Here is a 16,650-nt window from a genome sequence, read left to right on the forward strand (position 1 = left end):
GCGCAAGGATGAACTTGCGTGCTGTATCTTTCCTGCCGCATCTCTGCCGATTTGCAGAGATGCGTCAGGCAACGTAAATCTGGCTCTTTCTATTTATTTGTTTACAGTGTTACACAAAATCCTAAATTCTTATGGACCTCCTTTTTCAGCTTCTTTACATTTTTGTATCTTTCACACCTTTATTTCCTGTGTACTGGGTTTGTGCCAAATGCTTCACTTACCCCCCCCCCAGTCTCTATTAAAGCTTTTAGGGTTTGGTCCAGCCATCTGATTTTCGAATTCTCCTGTATCCTTTGAATAAATACAGATACACGGCACAAGCTGGATGTAATCAGCCAGATTTCTGTTTATCTTCTTGGAGAACGAGTTTTTATATCATTGACCATACCATATTCTTAAAGAGAGCACCAGAGCTTATGCGGGCACAAAGCAGGCAACATCTCATGCACCTTGTGAAGGACTACCGTTGGTTTATAAATACCTGCTGTGCTAAGCTGACCCACAGAGGTGAATGAAGGGGCTTCACCGCTGCCTGTCCTCTAAATGCCTTTCTTTTAATGAACATTCCATGCCTGGCACGTGCATTCGGTTTCAATCAAAATGATGATCCTAAATAGTGTCATAAATCAAGAGGTAATTACTGTAAAAGGGCTGTTAAATTGGTTAGGGTCCAGCACCTTTCAGCAACTCACATGGCGAATGGCCAGCTTTTCTGTCTCGTGTCAAATTCCATTTGCTGTCCATGGAGCTTGTACATAGGACACAAGGCTGCTGATTTTGATTTGTCCTTGCATGTTTTATGTATTCAAACACTTGTACCACACATGCATGACACATAAACACTTAAATGAGGCATTATTTTAACTTGAACTCACTGAATTTTAATTATGTTAATTGGCCTTCTGTGTGCAAACTTCATGTTGCCCCCTGCTCAGCACTGAGTCCCAGTTCTATTTGCTATTCTTTTCACTCATTGCTTTTGAAATGTTATCCTGTCCTACAAGGTTAGCCTCGAAAAGCTGGTCCCCCTCTCTTGATATGCACAGTAATGGGGGGTTGTGTTGATTGCTGTGGCCTGTGTGTAAAACATATGACGTTGGCAAATGGAGACTATATAGGTGTACTGGTAATGCCACAGGTTATGAGTTGTAGTGTATTATGCAAATATAAGGATGTGTTGAAATGGGTGCTACGAAGTGGTCATTGCCCAGAGGAAGGAACGGGAAGTGAGTAGCTCATGTGAATGGTGGTCCTTTGTGTGTGTTTAAATACTATTTATCATGCATAGTGTATGCTATTCAGACTACTTTGACTTTAGACACTGATAACAGATATTCATATTACCCAACTAAGTGGTTCTCATTTGAACTAGCTCACAAGGAACATAGGCTGAGTCCGCCTGCACTGGATTGAAACCTATGACCTTAAAGTTAGACACAGATACTACCAATCGATGTATTTGTCCACTGGACCATCTTTGCTGTACCATGTCCGAGCTTAGAGTTTTACCTAGGTGTAAGGATTTATTGTAAATTCTACAAGTTTCATTGCTTGCTAGCAGCCATCTCACAAACATCCAGAAGCTTTGGCACCCTGCCCCACCTTCAAACTTTCATACTGTGTGTTTAGTTTCAACTATTGGATAACTGCTGCATGGTCTGTTTTTATGTATTTGAAATAACTTCATTTTAACTAATATATATTATGCTTGACATTTAAGACATTTTCATCATGACCGAATTCCTCCTGATTAAGACCCACTAGCCTTGGAAACCAATACCCTGCCTTATAAAGTATCTTGGAGATCCTGGAGATCTCAACCTTCAACTGGCGCTAGAAGGTGACCGCTTTACTATTGATAGATTACAGCTACAATATACTCCAGACCACACCACATTCCCTCCTCTCCACCCACAGCCTCTTGTGTCTCCTTCCGAGCTTTATGATCAGCATAAGCTAGCCTTCACTGCTCTTGTTCTAAAGTGAGGTGACACCCAACCATCTTTTGCTCTTGTGCCAATTTGAGCAGTTGTACATTTGATTAATTAAGGGGATTGTCTAAAATGTGATCTGGTCTTGTGTTAGGCTTTATCTTGCCACCTTGAAAATTGTTTTTAAATATGGAGGAATGTGAATTCTTAAGTGTTTTTAACCTAAATCCCATTTCACCCTCTGGCTTCAATACCTTTTGTCAGTTGGGGGAGATAGAGTATGCAGTGTTAAAAAATGTATTTTGATTTATCTAAATCTAAAACTAAAATATTTGGGTAGGAGGTGGATGCATCCCTGCTGTTGTACAGTCATTTGATATAGTCAAGCTATCCCGGCTGATGAGGGGTGAAACCCTGAACCGGGTCCTAGGATGCTTGTTTCCAGTCCAGGCTGGACCTGGCCAGGTAGTTCGGGCTGGACTGTTCCATTAGGCACACGGTCAAGACTGATTTGCATATGGCTGGGTTCAAACTCGAATGGCATGGGGAGCAAAACAATGATCAATGTAGACCCAGATCTCTGTACTGGGGTGAATGTAAGACAATATTCTGTAGTCTGTCCATCAATTGTTCTTTTTGCATTTGTCACCCCAAGCGGGACGTGTATGCCCAGACATGGTTCCGTGCTCTCCATGCCACTGGAGTAAAGCTATCCTGGCTGATGAGGGGTGAAATCCAGAAACCTGTCCTAGGATGCTTGTTTCCCGTCCAGGGAGGACCTGGTCTGCTAGTTGGGGCTGGACTGTTCCATTGGGTGCAGGGTCAAGACTGATTTGCATATGGCTGGCTTCAAACTGGAATGGCATGGGGAGCAAAAAAACAATGGATTTAGACCCAGATCTCTGTACTGGGGTGAATGTATGACAGTGTTCTGCAGTCTGTCCATCAATTGTTCTTTTTGCATTTGTCACCCTGAGTGCTATCCATGCCACTGGAGTCAAGCTATCCAGGCTGATGAGGGGTGAAACCCTGAAACCGGTCTTAGGAGGCTTGTTTCTAGTTCAGGGAGGACCTGGCCTGGTAGTTTGAGCTGGACTGTTCCGCTGGGCACAGGGTCAAGACTGATTTGTATATGACTGGGTTCAAACTGGAATAGCATGGGGAGCAAAAAAACGATGGATTTAGGCCCAGATCTCTGTACTGGGGTAGATGTATGATAATGTTCTGCAGTCTGTCCATCAATTCTTCTTTTTGCAGTTGTACAGTCATCGGCTGTCTTTCTAACACATATAAGAAGCAGGTATAGAAACTTCAGAACCTTTTGAGGAACAATTAGGACTTGAGATCGTAGTGGTGTTATTCTTGGAATGTAAATGCATCCTTTCCCCTACTGGATCTGTTGCCCATTTTATGCTCAATATTTTATCATAGTATAGACAGGATGTGCATGCTTTTGATTTTGAAGTGATATTCGAAGGTGAGAAGTCACTGTTTTTCAAATGCACATTGGGAATGTATTTGTTAACAGACTGTGGAAAATAAAGAAAGAGATTTAGTAGAAGGGTCCACTTGAAACTGAATCCCCTGCTTTACTACCTGTCTAGGGCGTAGCAGTCCACTTTGTTGGATTCATAGAGGTTTTTTAGAGCACTTCTATAAACCTAAAAGAGTCGCAGATGTATGAGAGTGCTTCCAAAGTCCATTTGTGAAATCCATTTTGTATCCCCACAACCTTTTCGCCAGTGTTTTCTTGCTCTGGCAAGGCTTGAACAGATTACTTCCTACAAGTAACAGGAGTACATTTCTGACCATTTCCAGGGAACAAATGAGCCACTAAAACGTTTCCAAAACGCACAAACGTACTTTTGTGGGCATGCACAAAACTTCAAGTACTTCATGTGCACCAACTCAAAGCCATGGAGTGTAGATACAGCAATCTTAATGTTAGAAAATCAATGTTTAAATTTCTTTGTGAATTGCAAAAGTGATGTTTCAATTGAAAAAAGCTAGTTGGATGTGCGCCCTATATTTAAATGTGCAAATAACTTATTGATTAGGATGAGAAGGGAAAGAAGATTAAGATAAAGGGTCTTAAAAATAGCACCTCTTTTTATATGCCAGGAATGGAATAAAACGATTTATTGTGGGAAGTATTCTCTCTCTCACAGATTCATCAAAAGAGTTGCAGCCATGCTAGTAAAACATCTTTGGATGTGATTGCTTTCCAAATGGGGTTGGTCAGAGAGTAGAATTAAATAGAACTGATCATTGGAGAAACACGCACATGGAATAATTTTCCAGATGCTAAACACAAACAGAAAGAGCCATATAATCAATATATCAGATATCAGGAGCCATGGTTCTGATACACTGATTCATCTAAAGGGTTATAAATATAATGTTGGCAGGCTAGATGCCTCTCCCACTCCAGCCACCTATAGCCTGGCAGTAGCATAATTGTACCAGCTTTAGCTGATGGATTCATCCAGTTCAGGAACAAAGTTAAATACTCAAAGAGTGCCAGTCTAAGTTGTTTGTGTATTTGAATTGAAACCCTTGCTGCAAACTTGGTATTCTCAGAATCAATACACAAAATACTGCTATTAGAAGTGTATGTTTTTTCCAGTTTAACATTTTCCATTGAGCTTACCTTTCACTTACCTATTTTTTCACTAACCTTGTCGTAAATTATTCTACTCAAAGTGCAGTCTTTATAGCAGTGATAAATAGTTCTTTAAAACATGCTGATCAGAATTTAACAGTAATGTAGTTCAATAAATGTATCAAAATAACAATTATTTGCTTCTTACAACACAGGAAACTCCTTTCCGTCACTACGGCTAAATATGGGTGTGTGACTGACTGCCACTATGTGCCCTAAGGAAAGTTGAACATAACTTCAAGAATAAATTAAAAACATGGCTATTTTGTATGCGCCCTGACTTTGCAAATGGCAGTTCTGCATCCCGGGCGCCGAGAGATCCCTCTGGGGATGATTCGTGCGCCAGATACAAATAATAAATAAAATAAATAAAATAAAACTTGAAAGAAATCATTTAGGATGTAGTGAAATCTCATAGAATTAGGAGAGCTTAAGTCACTTTGATTAGGACTCACCCCATAAATGGTATTAAGTTGGAAGAGGCTCATCAGGATTAGATCTTCTCAGAGTTGGGTTACGAGGGAGTACAGTGATAATAAACTGTGTTTTCTAGCCATTACTGTTCTATAACAATACCAATAACCTCAAGCTGCATCCACGCATTATACTCAGTAGAGTCAGTGTACCCTTAACATCCTATAGTTGGAATCTATATCCTAATAGCTTACATTTTTAGCCTCATGCTGTTCCATTTGTGATGCTAATTATTAGATGTGTTATTATGCAGTTTTAGGTGCAAGCCCTGTTACATTTCAGCAGGATAATTCCCAAACTGTGGTCACAATTAAAAGCCTCTCATGGATTCATGCTTACTGAAAACCTACACATCTAGCAGGGATACACAATATGCTCACAAAGAACAAACAAACAACCCAGTGTTTCTTTAATATTTTATGAAGGATGGACATGTTCTTTTTAAAAATTCATGCTGAGTCTCCTTCCTACTGAGCAGTGGTGTGGTTATCTTGTGTTTTTTGTAGGTTTACTATTCCCGTTACGTAGGGTCATTCGTCTGCTCCCCATCTAACATTTCTTTTTTTATTAAAGGTAATGTTGGTGTGTGCATTTTAAAATAGTATCAGCAACAGTGACAATAACATGAATTCATTAATTAGCAAAGACAATATGTGTGTATTTCATACAAATAAAGTTGTCAATTGTAAAAATAAAAGGATGATTTTAATATGGTTTTCCATGTTAAAGAGTGTCTGAAATCCAGATAAACAAGGTATTCATCTCTCAATAAGGTGAGTGCTCCCAGTGCTTACTGTAAGAACCTGTGGTTTGAGCTAACACGGTTGTGACCCTGCTACAAACCAATTCCTTTAGAAAATGTGGTCAATTTTACAATAGTTTTCTCTACACAAATCTTTTTTAACAATGTGTAAAATATGTTATGATCCTGCGTATTCATTTTGGGTATTCTCCCAGAGCAACACCCTGATTTCGTGCATATATGTAAAATGGCTCTGTGGAAGCACATCTGTTTCATTCCTTTCCAGAAGATTTCTCATTCACAAATATCCATGCCAGCACTTCAACCTTGCTGTAATGAAGACATTTTTGTAGGCATTAGATAAGAAAGGATGGAAAATTGTGCGTACTTGGTAAATGCACGCATATGGATAATTTAAAAAACTTTTTTTGCCATATTTTAACATGGAGAGATTTAAATGGGCAACAATGTGGGTTGAAGATTCAACACTCCAGTTTTTTGGAAAGTAATTTAATTTTGCTATGATACAGTAGGTGTTGTACTTTTGATTGATATTTCTAAGAAATCTTTCAAAGAAAGTCTTGAGAGCTTATCAAAATATATGCATTTTTAATTAAGCAAATGGTGTTTTTAAGCAAATTTGCTTTATTGATTGGTGCAGAATTCTAAATGAGCTCTGAAAAGAAAATGTTCTAGCGCTTGAAAATCTCCCTTAGAACCTCTTGGATATTGTTCTTTTGCGCCTTAAATATTATATTTTAACTACTTCTATGTGCAGCAGTTGAAATAGTGCCCATCGAAATATTGTGCCAGGAGAAAACATTCTGTCTTGTATTCACTGTCAGAAGTAACAATATCCTCCTAGATTATCTAGCCAATAAACTGTATACACAAAGATGTTCAATGTGAGTCAAGGTTATGGATGCCCATCAAGAGAAGTAATACTTGTATGCATATGGTGCCTGGAATTTTTTGAGTGCTGATGTCATTGTCTCTTCTGTTTTTATCTGCCATGTTTTGTTGTTAAAGCAGAGTGTTTTTTTTAAGAAGTACAATCTCAAGTGCAATTGACTCCACATCATTTTTTTTTGTTTAAATTTGTTTATTGAAATTCTTTTTTTTTTTGTAGAATTTACAAAGTGGATGTGATCATATAAGCATTACATAGTTAGTGCTTTGTTTATACAAAACATTCAGGGCTCTCAAGCGAAGTTTGGTGCTAATATTAACAAATGAAATATATGGGTAAAGCCCCTTTAAGTCAACATATTAGGGGAACAGTATATATCAGCTGCTGCGTAACGCCAACCTCCCTGACATACCCACCCTCACACAGCCGTACTTTGAAAACATAATGAGAATGTATGATGCCCACCATTGTTATTTCAAAACGATTGTATGTAAGCTTGGAGATGTACATGAGATGCACACTATTTGGGGGGGCCTGCAATTTTCCCTGTTAGGGACCCTCTTTTCTGTGATGTTGACTCCACCTCATTTTAGACTAAAATGGACCAGGTAGCTATAATTGAGGTTTCTGAGAGAAGGATGGGCAGGTGTTTGGATGAATCCTGAACTATAACTCCAGCTATAATTAGGCATTGATAGCAGGAACTAGTGCAGGATCCGTTTCTTACTTTATAATAGCAGATCAAGCACAAAACCCCCCATCAGAAGTGATTTGATGGTGCAGGTAAATTAACCATATAAGATAAACAATGAATAAATTAAAAAGGGAAATCAGACTTACAAATTGCAAAAATACAAAGCCATAATGCTGTATGACTACAAATCACCATTTACAGGGTTTAAAATAAAGCAAATTTCTCCGCAATAAGCAAAGAGAAATAGGATTCAAGAAATAAAAACAAGAGCCAGTTCTTGAGAAAATTGTAACTTTTAAAGATTTGTAAAAGTGACGAGTTACACTTTTTGAGAAACTAAAATCATGACCAAGAACAAGCTGCAGATGCAAAAGAACAGTTGTTTGCTGGAACTTCCGCATTTCTCCAAAAATATTCTCTTCTGGAGCTGAAAGGCTTGATTTGGAGTTAGCTGGTAATGGAAACTCCTCTGATTTCTGGAGGAAGTGCAGAATCGGGAGAAGCATCCGCAGGAGGAACTTTCTTCACCTTCCTAGACCAGTGGTCGAGCAAATTCCTTCGGTGGATTATCCTTTCAGTTACTCCAGAAATTTTAGCATTTTCTGTTATACAACTGCAAACCCCGGCATGAACTGTTCCAGAATCACCTTTACAGTGTGTGCATCTCCACCTCAATGCTAGTGACTTATACGTTGCAGAGACTTTCTTGTCACTATCGATTTGCTTGTAATTAGTGCCATTGACACTATTAACACCAGAGATGGGCCATAGGTGCTAGATTGGTATCCAGGTCGGCATGCAGATAGTGTAGATGCTGCACCTGCACCGCTTCAACTCCAAGACTCAGACAATGGTCCCAATGTCCTCTTAACACAGATCCCAATAAGCCAATCATTAGAAATCTATCTTTAAAGATTAAACATTTCATTAGAGTGAATGGTGAGGCCATTACTGTCATCTGTAATAGGTGATTTGTTGGCCTCCTTGCAAGGATAAGCACTTTGTTGGTTTCAATGGTGAAAAAGATTGTAGTGACACAAATTAACACATGCCTGTTGTGTTGATCACTTCATACAAGGTTTGTTCTAGTCACCTGCTGGTACTTTCCCCACCCCTTCTGAGTGTTAATTGTGGCAGTTAGCTCATTGTGTGTACAGCCACATATGGAAAGACCCATACCACCTGTCTTTAATACTTTTCAGATCACTAATGCAGTTTTCAGTTCACCATTTGATGGTTTTAGGTTAGTAGCAGCCCTGACTTTGTTATGTTTCTCCGAATACCACTTTGAGGACAATTTGTTCATGGTTTTCTTGTTTTTTGCAATGCTGTTCTGTTACGTACTTATGTGCTGCTTTTTGCCTGGTGTGTTCATACTTTTCCTGTGCTCTACACCAAAAAATTTTGTTTTTCGGCACTCTACATGTTAGAATTCCATATTCTATTAGGTTATTTCTGATTTCCTAATTCTAAGGAAATGTATCGAAATCAACAGACCATAGACCTCATCATATGACTTGCCCTGATTTCTGCTTCTTTGGGGAGTCTTAAAAACCCCAGAATCATGCACGGAATATATGAACATCCACAGTCATCATGAGTGTATCCAACATGTGCACTATCACAAATAGTTTTTTTCTGCACCTTAGAAATATTTGCCCAGGTAGAGAAATCGTAATCCTTCACTACAACCTGTCTTGACACAAAGCATATGTGCACAAATGGAGGACACAAAGCCTTTGTAAGTTTTGTAAATACCCACAAATGTGTGTCCTTTTGCATGTGTTCACAAGCTTCCCTTCCTTCTGGCAACACAAATTTTCCCACTCCTAAATTTAGACTTTGGAAAATCCATCCTACTTGCAGACTTTCCCAAATCCTCAGTAGAATTTGTTGTCAGAATATTGAGCCTATCCTGATGATGTGAATCGACTTTTTGTGTTGCAGGCAACAATTGAAGCTTTTGTGCACCTTTTAGATATGTAGAAGTACTAAAGTTTTTATGAATAGGGTCTTCTGTGTTTTTTCTCTGCGGATCAAACCTTTTTTCTCGCTCAATGTTTTCAAAACGTACCATTTTACATGTATTATAAAACTGATTTGTCACCCGTCTTTATATTTTTTACTGTAAATTCCAGGAACCACTTTAATGATAACAATATCATTTCTTAAGGATTTTTTGATGAAGTAGTCTGTCAGTTAATGAATATTACTAAAACATGCAATTCAGATTCAAGGACAAAATATTCTCTTTGTCTGACATGCGCCCTACATTGCTGTTGTGTGAGTTGTGTTCTCTATTGTGTAAATGGTCTTTTTGACACCAATTGCTTTCTGTTCTTTTATGAAAACTCTTGACATTGGTTTCAGTCCATTATGACCAAAGCGGTCTTCTGTGGTTGCAAGAGAGCACACATTCTTCAAGGTTCTGTCTTTCATGCGGCCTAAAGCCACTTTGTCTTCATCCCCCTTTTAAATTGCATGTATTGATTTTCATATGAGGAGAATAATAGCATATCTCGCCTTGCAAAGGAGATGAAGCTCTTTCACTTCGTCGCCTTTGACAGGCAGGTTCACAGTAGGAACTATAGCATTGTTGAACCACAGTAATGGCCTTTGAAAACACTTCTCTCAAACATCTCAGACTGGCTTTTACCTTCCATGACAGTGACACACAAAGTTTTAGAACACAGAGAATCTGATGATATTGATCAGGAGAAAACAAAAAACAGATTCTTATTTAGTGGAGAAGCAGCAATTGTCTGCATGTGATTTTAAGTTGCTTGAAAGTTTTTGGGTACAGAGACATGCAATGATATGGGTTTATTGATGAATAGTGAAATATTGAAAGTCAATTAGTATCTATCAATAGGAGGGTACCACAATAAAATGGAAGATGGGCAGCACATTAACCTATAGTGTAACTGGAGGTTTTTATTAAAGGGAGCACCACTGACTCTAATTCCCTAAAAGGTTTCTCGACTTTGAAAGAGTTCTCACATTCAAGTCATAAATGTCCTCAATTGCCCTTTTGCTACACAGTGAAAACGTTAAGTCAGAGGAGAGCAATGCTTCCATATTCACTCTGAATATAGGAGCTTATTTACAAGCCCCTTGCGCCACTTTTGCGTCACTTTTCCCTTGTTAAAAGTGATGCAAAAGTGGCGCAAGTGACTTGTAAATTTGCCCCTCAGTGTGTACGATCCTAAGAAGGCTTTTATTGCCACTTTCCATGTACTTATTTCTTATCCTTATGATTAACACTGAAAGGTGCTTTTGTTAAACACAACTGTGGCAGTCGTAAGGCCTCCCCATACATGCATCAACATCATACGTAGAGTTAAAGCCGACCTTTTGTTAAATGAGCCCTTTTTGTTTGAGTTCTTACCCTCATGCTCAGGGAGGTCATTGCAAGAGGTATTGCTGTAGCCGTTTAATTTATTTTATTGTATTTTTTTTGTATAGCTCTAACTCAGTAAGCAATCAAATTCCTTCACTCAGAAATGGGATGTGGGGTGATTAGCCAATAGAGAGAATGGCTTGGTGATAATCTGAGATTTCTCATGATTTTCTACAACTCTAACTTAATGAGACTACATCCCAGAACTTAGGGGTGTAAAGCTGCAAACCTTGCATGTGTGTAATGTGTGTGACTGTTAAGAACTTCAACGTAGGTAAAGAACATGAACCAATAAATCAGTCAGTTGCAGTTCCCTTTTAAATAAATGGTATCGCGTATCCTCTCCGAAGCCTCTTAATCTTCCTCCTAGCACACTAGTCTTTGAAATGTAGAGCCATATGAATTGTTATAGATTTGTGTAAGATACAGTAAGTGTCTGGCAAATATTTTAGATGGGGCTCCCTTTTTTTTGGTATGAGTGATGAATGCATCGATCTTCACCCTTTTTTGGCAAGAGTTAAGTTGCCTTTATAAATATTTCAGTAATCCTGAGATTCCTGTCACAACTGCTTATACAATTTTTGGGTAATCTCTCCTGAAGGTTCAACTAGATAACCATATTGCTAAATGTTTCACGTGGGAGCTGCCACATCGCATTTCATAACTTCAGTTGGGGACGGTTGTTACTGTGATGTTTTTGTACACGAATGGGTGTAAATATTATTTACAGAAGTTCCATTTCTGACTCATTTCTTGCCTAGGCAATATGAAAGTAACAACAGGTCACAAGCAGTTACCCATCTTACTACTAATTGATAGACTGCACTGCTGCTTCATTCATAAATTGTATCTTATGCTTTGTACTGCCTCATAGGTTTTCTGTGGTGTTCTAAATTTGTTACTTAAACTTATACGTTTTATTGATTGCTGAATCCGGCATTATGTCTGTTATCACAGAGTTGGAACCCAACCTTTTTGTCACAATTTAAAATCAAATTCATGTTTTCATGGCTTTATTTTCTGAAATATATTTTGCATGTTATTGTGAAGGTCAATGTCTGTGTTTGGTAGCCTCACACATTGAGGTATCAAAGTTGATCTATGATGAGTAGATTCATTCCATATTTTCTGTATTAGTGGTTATCTGTATTCGATCTTACCGGACTAGTGCTACAATTTGAAGCACATTCACATGCAATGACCATGGTCTGTAAGAGAACCCAATGAAAATGGAAACTAAGGGTCTTATTTAGAGTTTGACAGATGTTCCACGTCTGCAAAAAGCTGGGATTTCCCTTATGCCACACTTAGGCTGTAAGGGCCTCTGTGCTCACTAGAGAGGACAGATAGAACATCCCCTACTGATTGGCCAAACTCTAAACAAGGCCCTAACTCTTTGCAAGATTCAATAGACAAACATAGATTAATTTCATGTCGAAGACTTTATTTTGTGATAGGTATTACAAAGAATGCTCTCACACTATCAATGTTCTATAATACATATTAATACCATGCAGATATTTCTATCAAACACAAACAGTATTTCAATAAAAATAAATGTATTTTATAAAGGTACATTCACATATGCTTAATAAAATCAAATCTTGGGATTAAATCAAGTTATCAAAGGTGAATATAAAACATGAAGTTATTTCATGAAATGAACAGACCACTGAAATCATTTTTTATCATCTCATGTGCTAACCAGGCAGTTTTGCAAGAGAGTCGCTGCATGTAATACTGGTATTTGCAAACCGGTATTGGTGATGGAATGCATTAACCTCATATTGAAAAACATCACAAAATATTTTCAAACTTAAAAAGCAGCAATAGAATGGTGGGAAGCACTGAACTTTCTTTGTCTTTTAGGTAGGCCCTATGGTCTCAAACACCCTAAGATGGCTGGAATTGGATATTCAGAAGGTAATACACGTAGCACCGAAAAAAAAGGTGGGATACAGCTCTGGCATTGGTGGAATCTTGCTGATAGTTAAATGATACAGTAAGATCTGGCTAATCCATCCATACTTCACCTCACTTTGCTCTCTAAATAGATCTCCACATCTCCACTTGTGCCTGCCATCAACCATTTCATCCAATTCTTACACATCTGGTATGTAACCCCTTGGACTACACAATGTTGTGATTCTGGCTCCCTAAGACAACAATCATTTAACTCCCACTATCGCTTCCTTTTGTTCCAGGCTTAATCCCACCGCATATTCTGGCCGTTGGCCTCCAAATATATCATCTCAGGCTTGCTCAGATCAAATCCAGCCCATGCATAAACTCATTATGCTGCCACCATGTTTCATCCTTCTTCTTACAGCAATGAATGTTCATCGATTCAATGGGGAAAGATAATGTTTGGGTTGATTAAGTAATTGTGCTGTGTACACGAAACTGGATTATAAAATGTCTCAAGCAAAGAAATCCATATCATGTTATCAATGGACTGACATTTCCAAAGACTGAGCTTTTCTTTGTGCATGTAAACAAATTAATGCCAAAAGATGAAACTATAACATGGGGAGATGTACCTTGATTGGAAGAAAATGAGAATATATAGTAGTTATAGGATGACGATATGCGCCTGGAGAACAGAACCTAACAAACACCACCAGATGTAATGAACTTGTTGCATGATAGAGGAAGGAGAACGCAACGAAGGCAATGGTTTATAGGATAGAATGTGGGGAATTTTCTTTTTGGGCAGAAACGTTGAGTCTTTAAGAAAATATTTGAGTTTGTGTGGCATTTGATAAGAAGAGAACGTCAAAATCTTGATGTCCTATAAATAGGGGCAGACATTCAAAGTTGAGAGGTTTATTTTTCAGATTCCATTAACACAGTTGCACAAGTCTATGGGTTATTTGCGTACCTATTCTCATGTCCCAATTTGTGAATGAAGCAGTCCAGCCTCACCATTCTCTGAACCAAGACCCCATCAATCCACTAGCCCATGCCATTTTCTTCCTGTGTTTCAAAGTGAGAGCAGTTTCCTCGTGCCATCTGCAGAGAAATATGTTTGAGTTCAAATATAAATTATTTCCTTTTTTAAAATACTTGTTGTGCAGATTCTTGATGCCACATCAGGACATGGAGCCAGGTACACTCCTTTGAGTCCTTGAAGAAAGGATTATGAGTGATGCTAATGCTTTAATGCAAACAAGCTAAAGGATGTTTGTGCAACAGCCTAAGAATCCAAAGTAAATTCTCTGATGTGGGAATTGGTCAGAAGTACAACATATTTTGATTAAAGAAAGTATTTCACAGGAACCCTCCTCAAGTGCTGACAAAGTTCTCTTTCTACAATATCTTTCCCTTCATTCTTTTTGGCAATTGTTCTTGTGATACTTCTGCTTGAGGTAAGCTACCATTCTTGTCAGGCATCATGTGAAAACGTGAGGCAAAGAACTGATTAATGAAGAACAAATTCATTACATGCAAAGACTGAAGTCAACTTCTTGTCATCTTGCTTAGTTTAATGTAAAATTAGAAAACCCCTCTACTTCACTAGAATGCTGGAATATTTACCATGAAATGTATCTTCTTCATCAAAAAAGCAACTGTTTAGTGATTGTCCAACACATTCTTTGTAAAGGGGATCAGCAATTTGCTGATATAAAGTGCTCACATTATAATGGTTACCTACCGTCTTTACTAATAGTACATTTGAGAAAATACCATTATAAGAAGTGACTTGGTGTCCTTAGGAAATCAAAGTAAACTATATTAGCTCACAAATCAGTTCCTTTAACCATGCCTTTCTGGTTTTGAAATCCTACCCAGAGGGAAGCAGACTCATTCCTTGTTGAGGGTCCCCTTGTATGTATCATATATCAGGAATGCATCATAACAGAGCTTTACCCTCCATCATTAATCTACTCTGTTTCTACTGCATAGACTACATCATTCTACAAAGCAATCTAAAAGATTAGAGAAGGCCAGGAGTGTCCGATCCAGAACTGGACTCAGTCCTTTCTTAAATGATGTATTCATCCAATTAGTGTGGACAAACAAACTCAAATCACAGAAAAGCAGCCGCTAATATGCAGAATTCCACAAATCTGTCTTCTTCCTGCTCATTCACTCTTCAATATTTCGGTTTCCCACTAATGGAGCAAATTGTTTTCATGCAGTCTCTGTGGTGCACTAAGAAGACCACATACACCATTTTCCTATATAATGTTAGTTGGTACAACCTGCCTTCAAACCTTTAAGTGGTTAGCCAGGTGTAGCAGCTCCTCAGCAATACCCACAAACATCTTTGAGCACACCTCATACACAGGTTAAACACATCCGGCCAATTAAGATGTTGCTGGTCGGAAGCTTTCTGACCGACATCTCCAGATTCAATTCTGACTGCCTCTTAGCGATGTAGGGGGGCAGAATTGAAAACGGCCGGTCATTCCTGCTGGATTCTGACAGGCTTAAGTAGCCCATTGGCCAGATGGAGGCTCCAAAGTAATACACGAGGACGGCGTTTCTGCTGTTGGGATTACAATGTTGTTTTTCGACAGGCTTTCCATGTCGGGCTTTCTGACATGGAAAGCTTGTAGGAAAGCAACTTTGGGGGACCCTAGCAGGGCCCCCATTCCTCTACGCCCTCCGGTTGGGGGCCGAGGGGGCACCTATGGTGCCCCTCTGCTAATCCCTGCACTATGTAGCAGCCACCTTGAGGTGCCAAACACGCGGTGCAGGGATTAACAGAATCTCCCATATCTCCATGGGAGCTTGACTATGGCCGGTTTACGGCCGCTGCACAAGCTCACAAAGAGAAATGGGAGTATGCGACTGCACTATGGTGCCGAGACCGAGGTGATGGCGGGCAGACGTGAGTCCGCCCAACATCATAATCAGGCACATAATGTCCTTTAGATTCTTGACATCTCAAAGTAAAGACTGACATAGATGAAGAAGTGCATTTTAAACATGCTCTTGTGCTGGGCATATTTTTCTGACCTGACTTGCTAGCTCTAATACCAGTGCAGCACCTTGATTACCTTGAAATAAGGCGAAGAACAGAAAAAAGGAGTTGGAATTTGGAAGTTACTATTCATCTGTCATTGAACTGTTTATGCTAGAATTCTTTCTCACAGGTCTAACCTTACGCTCTGTCCCTTCATATGTGGACCTCTCACTAATAGCCAGACCTGCTCCGACATTCTATTCACACCAGTGCCCTTCTTTTAGCTAGGCATAACTTGGTCATCAGTCAGCTGTTTGTGGACACACACATAAGCACACCCAACTTTGTAATTTCTATCTTCATAAGTTAATCACTTCTACATCTATGAAAGTGTTCAATTGCTCACTCTCACCCTTTGCCAACATTCTCTCAATACCTTCAGTACCCTCTTGCAGCAACAATCGTGCTACTACTTCTGCAATAACACACTAGATAGTCTTGGTTATGAAATAAATAGTGTTACCTATGAGGTACCTCAAGAAAATCAGTAAGACTTTTTCTTAATAAAAAGAGCAGCATCAAAATTAAATTCAACTGAAAAAATATTGGATGTCTGCGGTCTCTTGTTTATTTTTAATAGCAATCCTTGCCAACCTCAATTCAATTTCTTCACAGACAGTGTTACACCTCTGGAGTTCTCGTTCACAGTGTTTTGCCACAGCATGCCTCGACTAGAAATGTTGTACTTGCCAAGATTTTGTGCAAAATGAGATATGAAACAATGATTGTAATGTGCATTTACAGCGCTGTTAGGCCATTTGATATGCTTGCGATAATAAAAAGAGACGTTTTACCCAAACAAATAAGTGGTATGCAAAATATATCACTGCCAAAATTCATATTCGGTTGGATTAACCAAAATAAG

At 38.8% G+C, this 16,650-nt stretch overlaps 1 protein-coding gene across 1 annotated transcript in view; it reads left to right on the forward strand.

Annotated features, from left to right (window-relative positions):
* The window catches only part of LOC147727626 (adhesion G protein-coupled receptor L3-like), a 542,888-nt gene that overhangs the window by 519,595 nt on the left and 6,643 nt on the right, over positions 1 to 16,650 (forward strand). The window contains exon 4 of the mRNA XM_086963662.1: positions 12,683 to 12,736. Within this exon, the coding sequence (XP_086819788.1) occupies positions 12,683 to 12,736 (54 nt within the window). The remainder of the gene's footprint in view (positions 1 to 12,682; positions 12,737 to 16,650) is intronic.

The sequence above is a fragment of the Lissotriton vulgaris genome, chromosome 3_1, assembly GCF_964263255.1.
Source record: "Lissotriton vulgaris chromosome 3_1, aLisVul1.2, whole genome shotgun sequence".
NCBI lineage: Eukaryota > Metazoa > Chordata > Amphibia > Caudata > Salamandridae > Lissotriton > Lissotriton vulgaris.